Below are 26,154 nucleotides of genomic sequence, written 5' to 3' on the forward strand. Positions count from 1 at the left end.
AAAGCGCTACTCCTGTTTTGTGAATCTAATCTACGAATTTTCGAGTCGTCAAAGGTGACAGATTGTTTCACAGATTGCAATAGAGAAGAAGCTTTAATAGCAGATTTAAAGTTAAGCGTTTCATAGATGACGTAAGGTCTTGTTTAAGTTGACAATAGTCATTTGAGATCATAACTATCGTACCATTTCCTTTATCTGCTTTAAAATTTACTGTGTATGGATTAGATTTTAGAACTTTTAATGCTTCGCGTTCGTGCTTTAGATTTGTTAAAGATCCTTGCGGTTTCAAGTCGAATTTCATTACGTGTTTGAGTTGACATTTTATTGTGGATTGACTCAACACTTGAAATGATTTAATGCGTGGGGCAAGGACGAAGTTGGAACTTTTTAGGCAATTTAGGCAACACTGCTCACGACGTACGAACCTTGCCTAAATGCCTATATTTGCATAACCACAACAGCAATTTTATATGCAGTTTCTTTATGTTGAACGTCTGTGAATATAACTTATCGAGGAGGTCGGCAGGGCCATGACGCCTCTGCTCCTGCGAGCGTCCTTTGATGATTACGAGAGGTTTTCCAGGGTAAAATTTGATTTTCCGACTTTGCCTCGATTTTAATTCGCAGCGGGATTTTCAAGTGTGTATGTGTGTGTCTGTGTGTGAGCGGGTACGGGTGTATATGCCGCGTTCCGGTTTAGCATGCAAATTGAAACTTTGTCAGACAAAATAAATAGAGGGTTAAAACTATATCTGGTTTGAATGTCGAACGTTTGATCAGTTTTTGAATGCGTTGGGTCCTCGTTTAAGGGTGTCGATTGAATTTTGTAAATTGCGAATTGCGGGGGTCGACCGAATATGGTATACCGATACCATCCAAACAATTTTTTTAATGTTTTTTATGAGATTATTTTTAGAAGGTTAACGAATCACTATATCCACTAATTGCCGGTATTCTTCGAAAGCTGTCGTAAAACAAAAAAAAATACACTCGGGTTAAAAAAAACCGTCATGCGGAAGCTAGCGTTACCACCCTTAAAACTTGCACTTTTTGTATATTTTATTTGTGGTGGGAAAACCCCTGATAATGTCCTGTCTGAATAGTAGAGAGGTATAAAAAGGTATTTGTGATATAATTTATAACCGAATGCATATGAAGAAATTAGAAAATGTACAGGTATTGATACAGATGTGTCGGAAAGAACCAGTTCAAATGACAAAAATTAAGCGACTTTTTTTTAAATCGCTAGATTCACTGGTGACCACGCAGTGACCACCATTAATGAAATAACCTGACAAGATAAAAGTTCAAATTTTGATATCACTAATAGAACCACCCAAACATTAAAAACATTAAAAATTGGGGCTGTGAAGGTTGATAAGATAAATAAAATTAATATTACTATCACGAAATTTTTTGGTTATAAAATGAGGCACGACAATTGTATTTTTTACGAAAAAAAAAACGACAAATACATAAATCATTAAGAACCTTCCACTAGGGAACTTTTAGATATAGATACTGTTCTCAGTTTGGTCACCAAAAGTGGGTTGCTGGGATTTTAACAAGATCATTCTGACATCCAAAATTTGACAATTTTCGAAGAATTATCCTTAAAGGAAAAATACGAATAGCAATATGTAAACTAAGAAAAGTTACATTTATAATTAAGAATAAAGAGGAAATATTTCTGGTTAAATTGCAAATTCTAAACCAAATAAACAATGCTATTAAATAGAAACTGAGTCTAATAAAGAAAAAAAAATTATTTTTTTGTTATACATTTCTTGCAAAAGGGCATAAGTATTTTTTTTTAAATAAAAATACCTGTTTTTTGTTAATTATTCATATCTAAAATTTTGGGGAATCCTAATTTTCCTTATTTTCTATTCATTTCAAACACAAGAACCTTGCTTCCAGCTTCTGTGTACCTTTTTGTGTCATGCACTCAAATAATAGTTTTGGTTAGTTGCTTATTTATGATTGAAATCCTTTAAAATTCTAAAAGAAAAAAGATCGAATTAGACTAATTTTTTGCCATTGCCAAAACTATCTCGAATCTCGAACCATCGCCGCTTTTCCGGCAGTAATTATGACAACCAACCCCCTACATTTTCAAAACAAATGGACTCCAATTCCAAACGGGAAAACAATACGCGCACGGCACTTATCAACGAGTACCTCGTCGAACTTCTTTTGTTTTTGGGCGCGACAGCGTGGCGTATATTTGGGATCTCGAAGCGTGCGCCACTGCAGGATAATTGCGTTGCGACGTTGACATATCTTTACTAGACGTTACTTGAAACGCAATCTGTAAAAATTTTATTGTAGTTTACATTAGGTAAAAAAGTATGTATAGCGTAATACAAATCGGACACCTATAAAGGCAGATTTTAAAAAGGTCTCCATAACCTTTGTGTTATGGAAAATTTGTGTTTCTTTTACTTTCTACGCAGAATTGAATGGTGTAAGTATAATATCTTTAAAACTAATAGTTTATCAGTTATCAACCGAATATTTGACTTTTTATATTGGACATCTTGTATATTTTTAAATATAATTGATGTTTGGCCCAAGTCTTATTCTAAATACTGAGTTTTAATCACTATGAAGAAGTAGGCTTTGGGAGCAGCTCCCATAATATTGGAAATGCGCACTGGCAGGGCAAGTTGTGAATTTGGTTTTTATTACGTTGAGTTTTAATTTAATCTTTCAAATAAAAGGGATATTCCAGTTTGCTTTATGCAAGTCGAGAATAATGCAAAGACAACTACTGCTACTAATACGCTCAATATCCTAAGAGCAAACATCCTAAAGACATTTTCAGAAGATTGCGTTACAACCTAATTAATAGTTAACAGTTTAAGAAGAAATAACTGAAAAATTCCCTATATTAGTTACAAGCAGTACATGTTTTAGAAGGCTTAAAAAATAATTCTGCAACATCCACATGAAATTAAAACACCAACAAGACTAGCAAGAGCTAACGCTAAATGAACTTTAAAAAAAATACATGTACATGCCACATGGTACTAGAAAAAAGTAAGTAAAATTTGAATAATAAGATAAATTACAAACTTACCTTATTTTTTGTATTAAAATTGATATGTGAATAAAAATATAGTGTGTTTTTTTGATCATCCGATATAAGCTTAGTCCCATCTCTCAAACTGATTGAGTAGTGCATCATCTGCTTAGTCTGTTTAAAGTTTCGTTGCAATACGTGGATCAGTAGGGGGTGGCACTTTTGGGACACCCTGTATCAACAAAATTGTAATATTTTAAATCTTCAGGAGAGTCCAAGGAACTTTTGTACGAATCTTTTTTTCGTATCTCTATCTATGGATTTCCAGATCGTATAGTGGATAGTTTCATTTGGCACACGGTGTACATCCTCACTACAGCCCTGACATTTCGAAAATTTTCACTATCCTAACCTGGAGTTACATATTTTTGGTAGTATTTTACTCATTGAAAATTGGCAGCGTTAACTCAAATGACGAAGGTCTAAGAACCGTTTGACACGGGACAATATTTTAACCTAAATTGTATACAATTGGTTGCGCGCGCATTTTTAGTCAAATTGCATACAATAAAATAGAACACGCCCTAAATTCTTGCATAAAATTGACTGAACATGCGCATTTCCTAATTCCGATTGTTTTATTAATGAAGTTATGTTTGTTTAGCTGTGATTTTGCGAGCTTTGGTTTAATTCAAATAGTTAATTTTCAAATATCGTGTTGATGTGTAGTTATGAAATTATGTCGTGGTCTCAGCAGTAGGTAAAAATGCTCATAGAGCTGTATAAGGAACACCCTTGTTTATATGCAGTGAAAACTACAGAACACAAAAAAATAAACATGCTAGAAATAGTGCACTTGACCAAATTCATTCAGAACTGAAGCGTATCCGGCCATCTGTATCAATAACAGAAATCAAATCAAAGTTTAACAACATACGTACTAACTTTTTATCTGAACACAGAAAATATGTGAATTCGTTAAAGAGCGGAATGGGAACTGATGAGGTAAGGTTATACTAAATTTAGTGGTGTATATATACTATGAACAGTCAGAGAGAACAGTTTGAGTACAGATTTACAAACCCAACATATGGTATTATGAGCAGATGCAATTTGTTCTTGAACATAGTATTTCACGTCAATCTGTAGATAGCATTATGGCACCGCTAACATCTCCCACAAGTGCTGCAATAACTGAGTCTTGTGAAAACTCTAGAGATTTACTTTTAAACTCTCAATCTGAAGAAATTGTCTATAATTCTGAAACTGGTATCTTAAATGAAGAGGTGTATGTATGCATGTATTTCCATTATTGTGACATGTATAAATAAATATTGTGCTCACATTTTAGGAATTGCAGTTTATGACTGAGGCAACAGATATTCAAGAGGCGCAGTCAGTCTACCTAAAAAATTAATATTAATAGAGTTGATAACATTCCTCAATTGATTGGTTCTCAGCCTGTAAAATCAACATATACAGCAATTACTCCCAAGGTAACTCCAGTTAAAAGTCTAAGTCCAAATTTAATTACGAACAATATACAGAAAAGAAAAAGATGTGACAATACTGAAGATGAGACTATTAAAAGCGCCAATAAAGTATTGAAGGGCATAACTACAGCTATTGCAGCACCTGCAAATGCCACCCATCAGAACAAACCTAAAATCCGCTCAGAAAGTAAAACATTTGGTGAATATGTTATCAAGTAATTAACAGCACTTGAGGAGGACGAGGAACTCTTCTTAGATACTCAACACATTATTAACAATGTTTTACATGATGCTAGGAAACAAATTATTGCAAAAAGGAATTCATAATAAAAATTGCAATTTATATAAGCAAAACATTTATTGAATAAAAACGTTTACATATTATGTTTCCGAATCATATTATCCTACCATTCCACACTCCCTGAACTATTAAAATAATTTTTAAATTCCTCCCGTATCAATTGTGCTGACACCACACTTCTGTTACTTCCTTGCTGTGGAATCTTTTCTAATGAATTTGCTAAAATTTCATTTTGAGATATCTCTGTGTAATTTTTCCAGTTTTCTGTAGTCAGGTAATTATGAGGAACGACACATGTTAAAGTAATTATTTCAACCTTTTCTGCATTTAAATTTGTGGGATTCAAAAGAATTCTGAATCTATTACCTAAAATTCCAAATGTACTTTCTATAATTCGACGGGCTCTAGAAAGTCTGTAGTTAAAAATTTTTGGTTGATATGTTATTCCTCGACATGGAAAAGGTTTCATAACTCTTGTGGAAAGTGGGAAAGCATCGTCCGCTACCATCACATATGGAACTTTCAACACTCGTCCAGGCAGTGGTCTATTTTGTGGAAAAAGTAAATATCCTGAAGACATGGCTTTAAATAAACCACTTTCTCTAAAAACTTCACCATTACTGGCCCTTCCATTTACTCCCTCCTACGTTACAGTAAATTATTTTGTATTTTGCATCTGCCAAAGCCAAAAGAACAATGGAGAGATCACCCTTATAGTTATAGTAATACGATCCTGCCGAAATAGGTGCTCTAATTTTTATATGTCGTCCATCTAAAGCCCCAATGCAATTAAGAAACTGCCATAATGCGTCAAATTCTTCGGCTATATGCAACCAGTCCTTTCGATCTGGTGTCTACAAAAACAGAAAACGTAGGTACTTTACCATGTAATAGATGTGTGATCACATTTTTTTATTATACAGTTCGTTGAAAATTTAGTACGTACTAAAATTTTAAAAAATAGGCATATAAAATATTGCTAGGTACTGAATGTGGATAAACCCTGTATATTGGTACTTACACTTAAATATTCTATTTTTAGAACGATATATATAGCATGACACACTTCTGGTACAAATCTGGATATGGTTGATTCGTGAACACGTGTCCTATACATCAAAGATCTATAAGATTCGCCAGTTGCTAAAAAGCGCAGTGTTGTCTCATGTCTGTAATTAAGAGAATTTATTAGTAAATTTTTATTAGCAATGATAACTAATGAAATGTTTATACATATATTGTGTACTTACTTGCTTCTAGCAGATACACAGTCACGCATAAACGTATCTTGTTTTTTTATATGACGTTCCACCAAATTCAGCAACTTCTCGAATGATGTTTTATTCATTTTTAGAAAGTTTTTGTATGATAAAGGATCTTCATGAAGCAACTCTTCATTTCACATAGTTAAAATGCCTTTTCCTTCGGCCCTTCTACCGATCCATTTCCTTTGCCAGTTTCTCTTTCTTTTTATATTATTAATTCCACGATTCCGATTCCTCTTTTTTAGGGTTAATATTAACGAAAGAACACTAACTGCATTTGCTAATAATAACAACATTTTTTCTCTTTCCATTTCCATTTATCAGAAAGAAATTCATTAACCGCAACGACAATAAAACATTTTTTAACATCCATCGTCCTTTTCAAGATGCGATCTGCGCATGCACTTGTACTAAATTTACTACTTTAAATCATGTATTGTGACATACAACTATATTTCTTGCATACAATATTTTATAAAATATTTCCCCAAACTACTTTTCAGTATTTAATTTAAGTCCCGTGTCAAACGGTTCTAAGTTAGCGCCAACTAGATTGAATTTATCAAATACAGTGGCGTTCTAGAACACTTCTTCATTGAATTGGCAAAATGAGTGAAACTAACTATTCAAACACACCTAAAGGTGAAGGTTCGAGTTTTTGTCCGTTAAATTAATTTTATTTAATATTTATTTAACAATTTTTAATAAGTAAATGGGTGTTAAAAAATGGCCAGTTGGTAAGGATACTTTATGGAAATCTTTAAAACATAACAATAATAAGATATTTCCTTAATTTTTGTATAAGTAATTTTATTGCCGAATTCATATTTAATTTTATCAGAAATCTTTTTTTTATGATGAAAGAAAAAAATGTAAGTTAGTTCGCTTTCATTTGATCGCTTTAGTAAAGTTGGGAAATTAAGTCTTTACCAATTTAGCAATGAATTTGATTTGCTAGTGAAATGATTTCCGGTATGCACTTTGGCAACGTCGCCTCTGCGATAACCGAAAAGGTGGCCGTGCGAAAGATCCATTCGACTAGAACGCGGCTCTATTGTTTTCCCGCTCGTTTTCCATTATTTCCCCATCGCGTAGGGGTAAACAAGATCCGACATAATGTGTTCCAATAATAACATCCTCAGTATCCAAAAAGCGCTCTTTTTTAAATACGCATTGGTTCAAAAAAAGACATGCTAATTTTTTGTTTATTGCAACAAGGCGGTGTGCTGATCTTAATTTTTCTATTATTCACTAACTACTTGCCCGAACATATCTCGTGCAGAAACTTCTTTATGTTGGCCGATGCTGAGAGAAAATCTAATATTAATAGTAGTAATATTAATAGTCAACAACGTAATAATAAAGAAATGGATGCCATTCCAAATCTATTTATATTTTAAACATAAATACCTACCTGTAAAAAGGCTTCAGAATCTATATAGATAAATAATTAAATTGCAATTACAATCAATTTAATAAACTCTAAAAACAGAAATAACGATTGCTAATTTAGGTCAGAGACATTTATGAAATATTCTGTAAGATAGCCACTATTTTCAATACATGCTCCCACATTCATACGAACAACTTTTGCATTAAAATGTTTTATAAAAAATAAGCTCTTGTGATATAAACGAATTCCGCCGTAGCGAGCACTCCCTGTATAGTTGCTTTTTTCTTACTAGCCTTTTTGTCGCTTGCTTGGTTTACTTATTTATTTTACTGCTTTAGGTGGGATTATGTATTTATTCTGGAAAAAGCTACTTATTTTATGGGTGAAGGAAATATATAAATGGTCTGGTCTCAGGAGCCTCCCATACAGACCAAAACCTGCAAATTAAAAGCAATTAGGTAATCGGCCCTCCGGTCGATTGAAAACACCAACTCAACTAGCCACAAGATGTCGGATCAGTCTCCCCGTCTGTTTTACAACCTAATTATGTTCAATCTTGTTATACACATCTAGTTAGCATGGGAGGCACCCCTTGTGACATCAAATGTGCCATGAATATATGAATCTCGATCGAGGAATGTGTTTACGTTGCTCTAACGGCCGGTGTTTGGGCGTCGTGACACATTTGGTTTTAATAGGGTATCACGAATGAAATTATTCCCGAGATTCGTATCGGATTCAACGGATTGGATCATTTGCTTATGGCGTTTGGTTTAAATCTCTTCATAGGGCGCCTACATTATCATTAAGCTGGATCGTACCAGTTTTTAAAGATTTTAGAACCAGTATATATATGTAAACGTACATTTTCTAACCACACCCGAAATGTTATCGAATTGTATGTCGATCAATCATAAAAAGCCGACCGTTAAAAAAAATTATTATAATATTTACCATTAATTTCGTCATTCAAATTTGTTAAGGCGCCGACTCAGATATCACTAAAATGTCGATAGACATATCACATAGTCTTATCGACAAATTATTTATCAACACTTTTTAACAAATGGTCGTAGAAAATGTGCCGAAAAGCAAAGAAGTCTCAAAAGTATAGCTCATAATTTTAAACGTCTGCACTTTTTCTGCTACTATTTTTCAATATGAAATAATGATTTGTATGTAGCTTCGAATCAGTCAAATGTTAAACTTCACGCACCGGGTGATTCAAATTCAAATTTGGTCAACACACGGCAGGCTAGCTCAAATTAGTCTGGCGAAAAAACTGAAATTTCGAGTTTTCTATTTTACTTTTTGAGTTAGATTTCCATTGGAATTTTTGAGGTTCAAGTTTTGTCAAAGTCAAAAATCCCGTACAACATTTAGGTTTTCTTAAATCATCAATTTTTTTTTAAATTCAAAATGGAATGTTGCAGTTTTAAATAGTCTCATTTATTACGACGTGACCTACCACAAGTCATCACTGTAGTTTCAAAAATAATTTAATTAATAAAATTGTATTTATTATTTTTTTCAATAATTTTTCAAATATTTTGATAGTTTGTCTACCCTGCCATTAAAAATGTTATGTACTTAATGTACCTGAACAAGTACAGCGTGAAACAAGCGAAATTATTTGCAGTACAATTATTAAAAATTATTAATAAGTTTCTGAGCGGTAATTAAAGAAAAAGACATAATAACAGATTTCAAAAATTAGTTTAATAGTATTTTTTTTTGGTAATCCGTTGCGATGGCTTTATTTTAGTTAAAAAATATGAAAATTATTTAATAAAAATTGTCTAAGTCTAGTATTAATTTTGTTCCCGAACTCGAATTTATTTTTGTACGTTGGTAATAACAACCAAAACATTATATGTCCGACAAATAGTGCCCACCGAACTTTTTGAAAACAATTGTTTACTTAATTTTTTGTACCTTGCTGGGAAGTAATAGCGAAGATGGACACGTAAAAAACCGTTTGGCATTATTCTAAGGTTAGATATTTCCTTAAGTGTAAGGCATTAAAAAACTGACGGTTGACAGATGGATACATTAGAATAGATAAAACGTTTTGCTTTTTTGCAGGTTCCAAACTACTTGGAAAAGTTCTAGAAATATTTTTTAGGTGCATTCAGTTCTACCTAGTTCATTTATTGTCTAGACCCAATCCTAATATTTAAACCAAAACAGAACTATAAATTTTATTATCTATTTCAGTTTTATTTTATTTTTTCCTGAGAACCTTGTCACCTTGTATAACTATACTCGTATATCTGGCCATGTCTTTGATATCCTCGCTTTAAATAATTATAAAAACAACTTCTGAGAATTTTATTACGGCGGAGTGTAAAAAATAAATTAATTAAAAATATGTAATAAATAAGCCATTTATTAAATTAATGTCGGACATTAAATGTTCGGCCAAAAGAACTTATGGTATTGTTTAGTTGAAATAGCATCAAAATTATTTTAGGTATAGAATTCACGAGAGCCTGGCATATTTCTAGTTTTACTGAATCCCACACTACCTTAATTCTAGACGTCAAATCTCTTGCGTTCTTTTCTCATTTTCTATTTTGCTTTACACCACAAGGTATAAGTTCGATTAAGTTCAAGTCAGTACTGCTGAAAGGCCAATTCATAACCTAAATGATTGATTTTCAAACCAGTTTCTTGCAGTTTTAGCACAGTGCGCCATCTTGCTGAGAAATAAATCTCTCTCTGTTGGACACGATTTTTAAATGCTAGGAATTAAATCGTTTTCCAGTATTTCTTGATACATCTCTGCATTAATTATTCCATTTCCCCCTAAAGTAACAAACAAACATTTACAGTCATTCAAAAAATTTAATATTATTGCATTCAAGACTATTATGAATCCGCTTTCTGCATTTTTTCTTCAACATTAAGGTTTTCCAGCCTCATTCGATTCAGATGTTGTGTTTCTAAGAGATTTTGCCTAACCATTTTAATGATTAAATACCAAATTTTCTTTGGAGTTGCGGTACCTACCATTTTTTCACAAACTGAAGCAAAGTGCAAATTAAACTTGTCAAAGATGGCGTGTTTGTTTAAACTTCAACTCAGCATCCAGACCAACTGAGTTTTTATTTTTTAATGTGGTTCAGATGATTTACGATGATTAAAATTAATGGTCGGCATTAATTTAATAAATTATTTATTTAGTATATATTTTTAATTTAATTTTTTCACCTTCCACCATACTACAATACTTAAAAGTTGTTTTTGCACTCGTAGCATTAGTAAAAATTATTTAGACAGGAATCCAGAAATTTCCGAATATAAGTTGTTCGGCTCGTAGATCAAAAGTTAAGCCGCTTGGGATGCAAATTGAAAGTTTATTCTTTTCTCAAAATAAACTGAAGAATCCATATTTATGCGTCATTAAGGAACATACACCGTGCGTTTGTGTCGATTTACAGCGAACCAAAAACTTTTGCTACTTATAATTGATCGATATTGTTCATTGGAATATTTACCTGTATAACGCCATAATTCACCGCGAATGCCGGATCTAATTCGAAGTATGTGCCGCCGTATCTCTTCCATTGGAACGAGTGAAAGTATGTCGGGCCACAACCAGTAATTGAAAGGCAGTTGCGCGTTAATTATTACAAAGCCGGCCCGTACGTTTCCCAGACATAACCCCGCTTAATTTTTAACGCATCGCCTCAGCCTAATTAACAAACAAAGGCTCCGTTTTGCTTTTGTTTTTTTTGTTGTGCGGATCGTTCTTCAACTACATCTGACAGCACCTCGAAATTTATACTCTTTTACGCTCTTCTTGTACTTCGCGTTAACATGCTTTGTTCCCGAAACAATTACGGGAAAACCAAACGGTGTTTTTGTTTCGCTGTTCGGCACTTTTATTTGTTCCATTTCGATCATTTAAAAATGACCGAAATGCCCCGGGCAGAAAAAATTCCTTTATTTCATTTTCGCCGTTTATATTTCAGCGAAACGCGAAAATGGCAAAACAAAAAAGCTACCAAAACGCATTCAAAATAAACAATAGTGGGGACGTTAATTAAAATTGTGTTAAATTGGCGAACCTTCTGACAGAAACAAATTTACTCGTTTTCTCGTCGTTTTGTTTAATATATTCGACTGTGTTGGTTAAATCGGTGCACGGTGAACCGCGTCAGCTACCGTAGGTCGTTAAATTTTTTAATTTTTGAAAATGCGTAACGCGGACGTAACCGGCGCTTAACTGTGGACGCATCAAATGATTGATTCCATTTAACGTTCTAATATTGTATGTATGTTACATGTTCTTACTGTTACGTTTTTAAAACAACTATAGTCTATTTCGTAGAGGTCTGGAGTAATAAAAGCTCATTAGCAAATAAATTACAGAATGCCAACGAATGGTTAAGACTACATGCATTGTTTGGTATTAATTTGATTGGAAAATTCTTCCGTTTTTTTCGTTTCTTTACCCAGTGTAGATAGTATCTCCCAGATTTGGAGGAATTTATGCGTTTATTATATTATTTATGCGCATTTTTGGTACTATATAACCTTCATTATTCGCTAAAATTTAGGTACGCCTCTCACCGACACTAAAATTAAACTAAATTAAACATTTTATTGCTCTATGTTTGTCTGAAATAGCCTATGAAATTCCAGCTAGTTTTTCCATCAGTAGTTTTGCATTACTGTACTCAAATTTTCAGTCATAACTTAATTAAATTTTGTAAAACCTACGAGTGATCCTTCTGACTGAATCAGCGAAACACCAGGATAGAATCGCTTATCAATTTTTGAGTATTGAATAATGACATTAAAGATCAGAGAATGCTGTGTGCTGACTGTTGAAAAGTAGGGTTCCGCGCGATACAAGGAGAAGAAGTGATATCGAAACTATAAAATTGTGAAAGTAACTTGATTTTATGTAAAACTGTACAAACTGCCATATTTGTAATAATTTGTTGAAGAAGTTCCATCTGATTATAGATGAATTCCAACTAATTGTAGAGGAATTCCAACTTTCATTGTGCAATCTCTTATTTGCGATTTATACCTCGCCTAGCATTAGTGCAGTGGAAACTGCAATAATGTGACACCTGACACATGAGGCATTAATGTTTTTAATTTTTTTAATGCATTTAATGTGTTTAACAAAGTGAATGAGGATAAACATGGTTCAGTTCAATCCATTTGTTTATTCCCCAGTTCTTCTAGGTCGTAAAATTGCAAAACCATGCAAGATTGAGAACAAAAACCACTAAAACTAAGCAAAAACTTTGTTGAAATGCATCCACACATTATAAAAACCTAAAAGTATACATTAAAACCGGCAAAAGGTTATTATGAACTTAAAATTGGTCAATGACTTCATGACCACCCAGAAAATGAAGTACTTTCCTTAACTTTATTGACATAATGAAAATCTATACAGATTCCCCCACCCTGTTCAAGATATATCTTGAACAAGCATTAAGGATATGGAAGCAAAAATGCAGAAATATGGGCATTTCCCTTAACAATGCAAACATATACGCCCTAAGCTTCGCAGATGACCAAGTCATAATGGCGCAAGAGTACGATGATGTAGAATACATGATGCGAAAACTGATCGAAGAATAGAAGAAATGGGGGTTGGAAGTACCAAAGACAAAGTATATGTGTATCGGTGGAGCACAACGCGATCTCCTCTTAGAGGATGGTCAGGCTATCAAAAGCTGCGAAACCTACAAATACCTGGGAATGTACATATCCAGCAGTGGGACCTTAGACTACGCCATCAAAGAACGAAATAATCAAGGAAGAAAGGCCATTACTATGCTGAACATCTACCAAAAAATCACGAGACGAAACAAACACCTAATATACAATACAATCATTAAAAGCATAGTCAAATACAGCAGTGAAGTCTAGCCACTAAAAGAAAGAACCATGAGAACGCTGGAGGCAACAGAGATGGACTTTTGGAGAAGAGCGGCAGGAAGGTCAAGAACTGAAAGAGTCCCAAACGAAGCAATTCGCACAACCATGAAGGTGGGCCACACGATTTCAGATGCAATAAGAATAAAACAGTTAAAGTGGTACGGTCACGTCCAAAGAATGGAAGAACAGCGACGGCATAAACAAATACTCACCTGGACACCTACAGGAGGAAGGAAGAGGGGAAGACCGAGAAAGAGCTGGAGAGAGGGCATCGATAGTGAAATACAATGGAGACGACTGGACGAGGACCTGTGGAGGGACAGAGATCGATGGAGATTGGCAATCGGACGACGTCGGAGGACCTTTTAAAAACCGCTATATATATATATATATATATATATATATATATATATATATATATATATATATATATATATATATATATATATATATATATATATGCAGGATTCCAGTCGGAGTTCAACAAGCGAACGGATGATATCCCGGAATACAGTGTTCGAAGTGTTTTCGGAGTGCGAGCATTGAAGATGCCAAGTGAGATTTTGGCGAAACGTCTGCAGGATTCCAGTCGGATGCAGGATTCACATTTTTCAATCAGTGAATGATTACGTGAATATATATATATATATATATATATATATATATATATATATATATATATATATATATATACGTGAGAATATATATAAATATATACATATATATATATATATATATATATATATATATATATATATATATATATATATATATATATATATATATATATATATATATATATATATATATATATATATATATATATATATATATGTATATATATATATTCAAACTCCGAAATCAAAGTCTCAAAAACAATAATTTATAAAATCTAACGCCTGTTTCGCCCACACCGGCATCATCAGACATACAAACTCACACTGACAGGAGTTCCACTGAATCTTTATAGTTTTGTAAAACGTTCGAGGATGGACGATTTGTTTTATAATGAAAATGATTTTCTGTGTCTTGCTGACAAAGCGCTGTCTGAAACAAATTTGCTGATCTGATGCGCGCACCTTAGATGCCTACCGATGAGTTTTAATTGCATCACGAATGACCGATTCCCAAATGGAAGATAGGTAGAAAGAAACCTGTGTCTATATTATTGAGATGTTTGATTATTTCCATTTTTTTAGTTAGGTGCAAGTGTTTTGGCCTTTTTGTCTGACCGGTGTTCTTTTATTCTGATATTTTTCGAATTATTTCTCCGATGTATTATTGTATGTATTTCTGCACGATATGCTGTAAACACCGGGTTGAGGCAGAGATATTGCTCCGAAAGCTAAGGAATTGATCACGGATGCTTTTTGAGCTGGATAGTGGATTCGATAATGCATTTAGATTGATGTTAGTGTGTATGGATTTTGGATACTTCAGAAATGTTTGAAGAGATATCCCTGTTCATGTTGGAAAACTTGTCCGTTACATGTAAAATATATTCCAGATAGACATTTTTCGATTAAAATGAGAAGGTCTGCAGTTCCACAGCCTGCGGACTAATTAGTTAACTTTTTAACTAGTTAATGTCATTGTATACATCTCTGAAAGTCATATTAATAATATGCCAATACCAATATGCATGCGTATTTAAGTCATAAACAGACACGATTGAGATCGTGTCTGTTTATGACTTGTCGGGTCTGCTTGGGATATAACATCATCGGACCAGTTACCTTATTGCCTTAAACGTACCACGTTTTTTGACAGTTTGACGAATTATCGAGCGAAGAACTCGTCCCGCCTCGCGCCACCGTCCAGCTCTTATCCTTGGCAATTAGCCTTCGTAATCGCTTGGAGAATTTCAGAATGTTCGAGTTCGAGATTAACTCAAATTACGCCTCGCGAACTTTTCCGAGAAATGATTTTAATTTGATTGATGGTCACGTTTTGTCTTTCGTTTCGTTTGAAGGGCAAACGAGCGACGTTATTACTCGAAAATAATCGTCCTCCCATGTTTGTTTGTTTTGTCGAGCTTTAACGGCCGCTAATATACCCATTTTCATTCTAACACGAACTTAATTTCGCTCGTTATTATCTTGAAAATTGCGCGGATTACTCGCCGAGGCCTGCGTTGATCCTGCTGGGTTGGACTATGAATTTCTTTTTATCAACACGTCCGCAAGGTAAGTGTCAAAATTATCGGATCAAATTTCAATAATATAGATAAAATGCGTCGGTAAATTCTTAAATGTTTTGACAATGCTGCGATCCACGTTGTGAGGTGGAAGAATGTGTTTTCGAGTTCCATTAGAGGCCAGCTCATCGATAAGGGTTTCTGTTTTTTGTTTTAAAATTTGCAAACATTGTTCAAAGGTGAGCCCAGACACACAAATCTTCCTTGATATCTCAGCTCGTCTACTGAATTAGGATGTTGTTGTGTACGCAAGTTATATCGGTAAAAATACCCGCACTGTGGATAAAAAATTCGTCTTTCCAAGTACAGTTAGTTCAATAGGAAATCGGGTTCTCGATTTTATTTTTCCACTATTAAAAATCTACAGGACGTTGAAAATCTGGAGCACTTTTCTCGTCTTGTATATCTTTTTTAGTTCCTCTAACGTTAGTTCTTGCCAATTCTGTCATTGTCACTTTCGCTATCCCTATTCGATGTATACTGTTTTTTTCTTTCATTTTTCAAACTAACCACTATGTTATGAAACGATTTTTGTATAAATTTGCTTTATGCAATAGTTCTTCTTTCTTTATTTTTCTACAAGATCAAGCGGGCGTCTTCTCTATGCTTCGGGAATGATAGTTTGCGTTATCTATAACTACTACAAAAACTTCCGAATTCTTGCCTTCGTGATAATCTCTCATAAATTGTATTATTTGTCGATTAACATCTGTAGCTCTTAGACATTTTGCTGTTTAAGTGTTGCTGTTACATTTATGCATTATTTTGATTTATTGGTACTTCTGAATAATATCGGCCACATGGGTGCACTTTTCGAACAAAACATAATGACCATTGGAATTACTTTTATTTCCATTAGAGATTACAATGTATGAAAAAAATCAAAGAAACAAAAAGAAATACTACACATATCACATAGCTAATAATATATAATGACAGGTAAGAAACTTTAATTTACATAAACGATGCTTTAGAGAAATTTTGTTATATTCTAAAAACAACAATTTATTCTTTATTTCTATAGGCAGCAGATTATTCTCATTATTCTCGTCAAGTCAGAATACATCCACAGTTAAAGGAGGTTCTAAGGCAATTGTAGTTATTATGACTACTTGTTTCACCATTTAATATAAATCGGTGTTTGTTTCTAAAAATATGAATTCTGAGTTCGAGAATAAGAATACCGACCAAAGTCAAACATTGTCTGCTCTTAAATTGAGGTCTACACCTTCTGGCTTTTGAAGACACCTACTGCTGCGGAGAAAGACCCAAAAGCAAACCCCGTACCTCAGAATAGATGCTATTTTACAGTTGCTGAAGAAGGACCCCTACGCGTGGATGACATAAATTGGAATTGCAGTAGACCAAAATCTAAAATGAAAATATCACTCTCACGATTCACAATTCACAAATATTAACAATGGAGCAAATTATAAATGATAAAATAGCATCTACTCTGAGGTACGGGGTTTGCTTTTGGGTCTTTCTCCGCAGCAGTAGGTGTCGAACTCAGAATTCATATTTTTAGAAACAAACACCGATTTGTAGTAAATGGTGAAACAAGGAGTCATAATAACTGCAATTGCCTTAGAACCCCCTTTAACTGTGGATATATTCTGACTTAACGAGAATAATGAGAATAATCTGCTGCCTACAGAAATAAAGAATAAATTGTTGTTTTTATAATATAACAAAATTTCTCTAAAGCATTGTTAATGTAAATTAAAGTTGCTTATCTGTCATGTATATTATTAGCTATGTGATATGTGTAGTATTTCTTTTTGTTTCTTTGACTTTTTTCATACATTGTAACGTCTGATGGAAATAAAAGTAATTCCCATGGTAATTATGTTTTGTTCGAAAAGCGCAGCAACTACATTAATTTTTTATACTTCTTCGCAAATAATCGTCTATTTTCGACCTCGTCCCCGAAAAACGCAATTAATTCCGGAAACCCTTTATAAAATTAACCGTAAACGTTCGCGCAACGGTCCCGCCGCTCATATATTTTGTTCCTGCTAAAAACAGTCGTAGCGGAACAATGAAAATTCTATTTCACGAATTTTGTACAAGTCGGTAACTTTTACAAGCTGCTATGGCCGGGCTAACTCGTAAACGGAGATTTATGATCTGGGGCAGTTTTTGCGCCCGCTTTTGCGGGGTGTTAAACTCGAGAGGTTTACAGAAAATGTGTGGATTGAGGACGCTAATGACGTAGGTATATAGGCATCCAGATCGAAGGACTAAATATTTGCAATATTCAGGAAATTATCCGCGTTGTTTTGAAACGTTTTTTATCCGAAATTGCTAAATTAAAAGGGTGATAAATTAAATTCAGTTTCGATCCGATTATGGCGGGTTGAAGCGGGTATCCTCGGGTTTGTTTTGGAACAGAACAAATAATTTTTAAATTTCGCGACGCTTGAAGCTTTTACGCGAACCAATTTTACTTCTCGGTCCGCCTGAGATGTCTCTTTGAGAGTAATCCCTCTTTTTAAACTGACGGGTTAACTATACAGGATTGGCTTCAGAAATGTTGCCGCACACGAATTTAAAGACCGTTTTATGTCTATTAGTGAGTTAATTCAATGATTTCCACACACATCTTACACGGGAACAAGTATTTTAATGTGGTTTTTAGACACCAGTACAGACAATCACGTTCTATTAATCAACCTCCTCTTTTTCGGATTTATCAATACATAGTCTTAATATTCTTGCATTTTTTTTCTGTATTATTTAATCTGCAATGATCTTGAATAATCTAAGTTCGATAAAGAGTAAATTGCACAAACCGTGAATTATATTGTATAAAAATACAAAATATAATGAGCGATTTTTGGGTTATTGAAACGCGGAGCACAAAAGATAAATTTCCTGAATCTGCATTTCACTAACTAAATTGGCCTCATCGTGCTTTTTAATAGGCTAAAGATGTTAATGTATAATGCTCTAACATTATCATTGCAATGTTATTGAGAGTTGTCTCCGAAGTTCAACACAGCATACCAAGTTTTTAGACGCATATAATAATAGTAATAACGTTTCGATAGATAAATAGAAAGAAAATTTTTGTTCCTTTACTAAATACACCATTGCAGGGAAAAATATTTTGAAACTTCCAGAATGCCAAATTCCACTTGCCGATTATAAAGCGGGTAGGAATGAGTTGTTGCACCATTGAAGCAAATGTACATAGAATAAAGAGGAGGTTATATATTTGAAAATGAACCAACAAAGCTCAAAGCAAGAAATAAAAGTAATATGGTATAAATTCCGTATTACAGCCATTACGGTCCAGTTGTTTGCATATGCTATTCTATAAGAATTACAACCCATAGTTGTATGGTGGTATGAGAAAACTACTCAGGCTGGCGAAAGTTGCTGCGAAAAAGTCAAAAGTCAGTCTTACGAGTGAGTTATATAGGTGCTTCAATTTATGTTACCTCATACTAAGAAAGCATTTTTGTTTAGTTAATATTACCTCACAATTAAATTGCAACGATATATTATGATGCTATCGACCTAATGTAACCATTTTGGAATTACCATCTTTATCATGTCTTATCATGCTTATAAATATATTAAAATTATTTTCTTTATAAATTAGGTTTTATTTGTCTTGTTGAATAATAACGAAGTTTAAAAGCATAATGGTGTGGATTTTGAACAATAGAATCTGAAAGAAAATATAATGATGAATGATTCCGAATCGGTTACTTTAGACCTGTTTTATTATATGTTGTGAAAATTGTCTCTTAATGACTCAATTTCACTGTAAACTCATATGTAGTTTTCACGTTTAAAAAATCATGCAAATTTACGCGAAACGTCGCAACCCTGATGCAAATTGCACATTTAAAAATTTGATTTAGTAGAATAGTAGTTGGTGTTTTTTATTTCGGAACGTATCACGTGATCCGGTAATCCAGAGTTAACCGCCATCTTCATCCCCTTCTTTTTTTTCGGCGCGATAAGACAACAGGAACTTCAACCTTTTATTTTCATATATATAATTTCAAAAATATCTGAAACACTCGCCTATTCCGTTTATTTAAAAAAATGAAGAAAAACGCCTCTTGACACGAAACGTCGATGCCGCGTGTATCAATATGATGTTCTATTTGTTATTTATATGTAATAATCTATACTAAGGCTGTTTTTCCAGAAAAAAAACTAAACACTCTGCACACATAAAAACCATATACTTCAGTAGGTTAAGTCAATACAAGAAACTTTTTGTAATAAAATTTTTCCTTTAAATCTTGTCGATCTTACGTGGACCACGATGTACCTCAATATATATTGAGAAGTTCCAGTAATCAATTAAACTTTCGAAATTTGACAAGCAAATGTTCTGCAATAATACTCTCGACCTGCTCTTTAAGAAACCCGTTATTAAATATTTCTCGCTTCTTTGAAGAAAGTCTACGAACCGGGCTGGCTCCGCACCTGGGTTATTTGGATAATTCTCCACGGAGAGACGTCTGAACGCGAATAAAAAACAATCTCGTCGAGATTCGACGAAACGCCCGAAATGAAAGAGCAAGCGAGAGGGAAATTTGCAAGTATTTAAGGTCTTTTATAATAACGGAGCGTTTAACAGCGGGGTCGAAACTAGAGCTCGTAATCAAAGTTTTACGACTTTAAATTGAATTTACGGTCCGCAAAGCAAACACCATAATTGAGTCTTTAAATGCGCGCCATTCGTTTGCGTCAAAGATTGCGTTTCTCTTTTTCCTAAATGGATTTTAATAATGTCATCGGGACATTCGATGGAGCATAATTCGATTAACGCCTCCCCTCCGTCCCTCAAATTCCGCTCCGAAGGTTGATCTGATTCGTTGTTCTTTGGTGCGGACGCATGTGATTTTCGTGATCGCTTTTTCTTCGCAACATTAACGTCTTTCAATACTAGATCAATTTTTGAATTTGACTTTACGTTACGAACCTTTTGAAACATTTAAAATGTTGACAGCTTTGTCAAGCCACGAATTGCATATTTTTTTATTTATTAACAGTGAAAAAGACTACAAATTTTAATTTAAACAAATCTATCAAACAAAACATAAAATTATAAGAAATGCCCATATAGCTATTAGATAAAATAGTGGCTCTACTACAAAAAAAGATATCGAACGGCTATGACAGTTTCGGAGAGAGATAGGAATGATCTTCCGCTAATGCCTAAATTTCACCCACCAACTTGCCCTTTGTACCATTTTCTTTCTAAACAGTGATCGTCACGCTTAACTCGTGTTCCCAGAACATTGTACGATGTCTGGACATATTTTAAGGAAACACTTCTGCAAAAATGAGACGTCTAAATTGAAACCTGACGATTTGATAGCGGACATTGTGGAACGCCTCTAGGTTTCATTGGCTGAAAACGAGATCTAGAATGATTGCGCATGCGCATATTAAATGGCCCAACTCAATATTTTCTTTCATTGTCGACTCAAAAATTAAAAATATCATATATCATATGTATGCCTCTATGTATGTTTCTATGAAACAATAAGTAACCCCAGTAAACTTAAAACCAAGGTCCTGGAGAACCACATTTTTATTTGCTGCTTATTTCGCGTGTCGACTCTATGACTGAGAATTATTTTGTAATAATCAGACGCCAGCTTTAATATATCGTTAGTAAGCCGCTAAAATAATATTTTTTTAAGATTGCCGGTCCAACATTTCCCTAAACTGATATGTCATAATTTGTTATGGATTTTATTGTCGAAAAAATTAATTGTTTTTCCAAAAAACTCATCCACTAACTTCAGTAGCACCTATTTATAATTTTACTGACTGTGCTAGTTAATGCAGTTGGTGTATAATTATTTGTTAGCTATTTTTACATAGGAATAATTGTACCAATTCTTAAAATATCAGAAGATATTGGCTAGTTGTTGGGATGAAATGGACAAAAATCTTTAAATCTATTTTACAGACGCAAGGACTACCAGATTACACCTTTTTTGGTATGCTTGGAATTCGACACTTTTATTGGACTGATGCCCAGCTTTGTCCATCACAATACAATGATTATTTTTTGTTACATTTGAAAGAAGACAAGTAATCCTGTTTCCTCAATTTGATGATACACCAGTGGTAAATTCGTTATAGTTTTCCAAGACAATAAATAGCAAATAAAAATATTATCTGAATCCGCATGCACAATTGTTATCATCTGTTCTTACTAGTACTAAACGTTGTACGCACTGTCTTAAATTGCCTAAAAATATCAGCAATTTACTATTTACTATTCGTTGACGTTCTAATTTAATTTTTTAATTATTATTTTGTGCACACACTTAACAACCTATTAACGTCGTATCACAGTCGTGCGTTCTTTTTCAATATACTCTTTGAGGAAGCATTCCTTCCAATGTTTCATTTTCAAAGCATTCCTTAAAACACATTCTACTTAATTCCACGAGATGCCTTTCCAGTTTACTAGAAACCCTGAATTCTGCTTTTTAACTCAAAGATTCGCGTATTGCGCAATAAAATAGCCTTATTACATACTTTGTTGTCCAAAGTAATGAATTGACAGGTGACGAATATATGATGCGCTAGTTCAAAGACTTTCCGCAGTATTTGTGCCGCACGCATTGCGCCGGCCATTAAATTATCTCGTTTCGCTTTACCGCCAAACATCCTATTTACTCATCGTCTTCTCTTGTCATGTTTCCTCATCCCAATTACTCCGCGTTATGAGCTTAATTGACGGCGCGGCGACTGACAGGGCGCATGGATAAAAGGGGCGTTGCCGGCTTTTTCCATCTTTTTGACTTTTATATGGATGATTGAAACAAAAAAGAGTTGTGGTTCGGTATTATTAATTGATGTAGTTATCATCACAGAATTGTGGTGCCGGTGTGCCGAATTTTGACGATGTTTAAATATTTGTGATGAATTTCCTCTCAATTGAAAAGCATTAAGTAACTCTGGCAACGTCGCGTCTTGCCGTTGCATCCCAGAGAATGACAAAGCTTATGACAGACTGGGAAAAAGATCTTTCCGGTGGTGCGGGCGGGAGATCAATAATAAGTCCTGCGGGAATCCGAGGCGACATCTCTACGACATCTTGGTTGATAAGGGTTAAACTCGCATCGGGGGAACGGTAGTCGCTGCTGCAGTCTGACACAGTCTATTAAGTATTACAAAATGTTTTTAAGCGCCACTGACGTTTGAATTCGACCACTTCATTGCTATCGAAAATCGGACAATTCAGAACTTCAGCTTCTCGCAAAGTTATAGTTTTCAATTTTCTCTTCCTTAAGTTGTTCTCGCTTATAAATCACACTTTAAAAGATCCTTTCTGTGCCATTACCGAATCACCAAAACATATTTTACCTTTTTAGATCTACGAGAGTGATCGCTTCGGGATAAATTTATATCTCGATATTAGAGGGCAATAAAAGAAAAATCCTTCTGAGTCTCGGTATAAAATTGGTTTTCAGACGTATGCGCGAGAAACAAGAATGATTACACTTTTCAGTTTCCGATCTGCTGCGAGCCAGTGGCGCGTACCTGCACATTATGTAGTATTACAAGTTACATGTCACATTACACTTTCCGTTTTTAACGGTAATTTAATTAATTTAGTTAGATAATTACAAACTTGCGTGTCTTCGGATTGTGTTTACCAAAAACTCCAAAAAGTATTTTTCGGCAGTCCAGTGGATATAAGTCAAACCACATGGTTTATCGGTCAAAACAACACAGGTTTGCCTAATTATGGAAAATATAATTTGTTTTGTTACACATGTGTAACCAAGTAATATAACATAAGACATATGAAATGAAATTGACAAAAATGGAAACACTTTTGTCGGTGATCAAACATTCGTAGAAATAAATATCCGTTGTCCCCCTTCTAGTCGCTAGGTGGCACCACAGCTTTAAAGCAGAGCCAAAAAACAGTGAAATAGCTTACCATACACGGTATACTCGCTAACTATGGTCTTAACCTCGTTCTATTTTAAAGCCCGTTTATAATAAATTTGTCAAAGGGCATTTTAGTACTGTTCAGAACAGTACATTGAGCAAGAATGGGTGATTTCTACGAAGAGGAGGTGTAACATATAATTACGATCGAACTTCACTTACCAGGTAAGTTCGTTTGATAATCGAATTATATGAATTCTATGAAATCAATATACGTAGACTTTCAAAGGCAACTCAGCAAATTTGTTATAAAACGATTTTATTCGGCTATATAAGGAAATCCAAACTTTTATGAGCACAAATACAAAATAAATGGCTGTCCGAGAAAACATAAACATTCTGAAAAATAAATTCTAAGTCGCAAATATGGCATTAACAAAAGCGCCTGCACCAGCTCTATAAATAGGTCTATTATAAAAAATGGCAAAACATTTAGAGCGTTCCGTCCAACCTGCCGTTTTTCGAATCATATCAATTGAAATACCTTTGCGAAACGCAGACCATGTTGAAGCAATAAAAAGTGTCCACACCACTATTCTCTAAACCTATCTTTATCCACCGGCTTATGCTGGCTCTAGTTGCCGCCCTGTAATGTAAATGTAATAAGTAAACGAGATCCACTCCCTCTTAAAGCACTGGTCCTATATATAATATTACATATATATATATATATATATATATATATATATATATATATATATATATATATATATATATATATATATATATATATATATATATATATATATATATAAATTAACACAGGTTGAGCCTTATTTATAGCGGAAGTCTTAATTTGATTCGTTATTTTAATTTCTAATCGATCTGGAAATGATTTTATGTTGTCCAAATCTATAAGAGAGAGCGTTTGGACTTTATGTGCAGTCGTTAGCGCCAGTAACAAAACTAGTTTAACAGTTAATTGTTTTAATGACAACAAGTCTTTAGAATGCGAGCCTTTTACAAAGTCGAGGACACAACTAGGGTCCCAAGTGCTGTCATATCTTGATTTACTTGACCTTAAATTATAAAAACCTTTAAAAAACCTAGATAGATTTGCATTTTTAATTAATTCTGATCTAAAAGTAAGACTAAGTGCCGCCCCAAAAGAACTCAATGAGCCATAGGACTTGCCTTGTCTAAAATGAATCGTAAGAAAATCTAATACCGCATTAGGTTTAAATGCATTATTACATTGCCTCAAGGTAGCACTCCAAACAGATGATAATTGAGTACATCGCATCCCACTAAAAATAGTAGCTGTAGCCCGATCAGTCTTCATTTTTCGTAAAATTCTTAGCAACCAATAAAACGGGGGAAAAACATAGAAAAAACTGTGGCCTCAAAAAACAGTAAACTCGTATACATTAGATGCCTCGGGATCTGGAAACCAGGAAATAAACTTTTTGCATTTTTTATTTAAGTGAGAAGCAAACAAGCCGATTTCTAAGAATCCTAATTTACTTGTTATTTTAGCAAAAGCATTGTCTGAAAGGCACCATTCATCATCAAAATTCGAATTCCTGTATTCCTTATTCGCTTCGAAATTAGCGGAAAAGCTAATGTAAGATGCTTTAACCCATAACCTCCGTTCTTTGCACCAACCCCAATGTCGCCTCGAAATTTCATTTAAAACAGGAAATTTTACATTTAGAATGCTATTTACATACGAAATAGCAGTTATGTTATCAATCCCCAGAAGTATTTCTCAGTTACTCAAATGGGAAGCGAAGCATTGGAGACCAAAGACGGCCGCAGTTAATTCTAGTGCATTAATATGGAGCTGAGCTTCCGTAGGGCTCCAAAGTCCTCTGGCACAATTCCCTTGCCATACAATTCCCCAACCCATAGGAGTATCATCTGAGAAAATCTCAAGTTGGTAACATTGCTGCCTTATAGGACATGCAGGATTCTGTAAACTTTTTGGCCACCACATAAATCCTTCCGCAAATTACCAGGCATTATCATCTATCATAATTATCGTCAGAGTCTTGAAGGGAGATATTTGATTTGATAAAATTCTTAGTGTATATCCAACTGTAAGAAACTGCTGGGCGAATTGATACTAGGACACCACAAAGCTCCGCGAAATCTTTTATTTTGTAACGCAGATTACTCACTCGATCCGATTTATCTTCTGAGATACTTAAAGACAAGACGGAGTCAAAAACAAAACCTAAATATTTACAGGATTTCGAAGGATGTAAAACACTCTTCTCGTAATTAATAAGAAAAAGCAATTAATCAGAGTGCTGGAACTATTGAAAGAAAACCCATGACACGGAGATAAGAAACCACTGGTTTCATTAATTTTGTAAAGACCCACGGATCTGTACATAAACCAAAGAGTAACACGCTAAACTGATAGCATATATTAAATTATTAAAAATTTATTTTGATTTTCAATTATTGGGACTAGAAAGTAAGCTTCTTTCAAGTCCAGAGTTAGAGAGAGTAAAGAGTGTTTCAACTATCTTTCTATCTTCAAAAGCATTGAGTTTCTTTAAATTTAAAAACCATTCTAACCATCTGATTTGGGAACCAACAAATTTTTGAAATAAATTGATTCTCTACCAAGTGTTTAACCTCATCATAAATTGAATATTTTTCTTGGTGA

At 34.0% G+C, this 26,154-nt stretch overlaps 1 protein-coding gene across 4 annotated transcripts in view; it reads left to right on the forward strand.

The window, feature by feature from the left end:
• LOC132701559 (uncharacterized) overlaps positions 1–26,154 on the forward strand; it is a 248,037-nt gene that overhangs the window by 165,129 nt on the left and 56,754 nt on the right. Inside the window, exon 1 of one of the 4 annotated variants that reach the window (XM_060669603.1) lies at positions 15,289–15,573. The exons of the other annotated variants lie outside the window; for them this stretch is intronic. Within the exon in view, the coding sequence (XP_060525586.1) occupies positions 15,543–15,573 (31 nt within the window). The 5' untranslated portion in view covers positions 15,289–15,542. Of the gene's footprint in view, positions 1–15,288; positions 15,574–26,154 lie in introns of those variants that run through there. 4 annotated transcript variants of the gene reach the window in all.

Source organism: Cylas formicarius, unplaced genomic scaffold, assembly GCF_029955315.1.
Source record: "Cylas formicarius isolate icCylForm1 unplaced genomic scaffold, icCylForm1.1 PGA_scaffold_4__25_contigs__length_36172078, whole genome shotgun sequence".
Classification (NCBI taxonomy): Eukaryota; Metazoa; Arthropoda; class Insecta; order Coleoptera; family Brentidae; genus Cylas; species Cylas formicarius.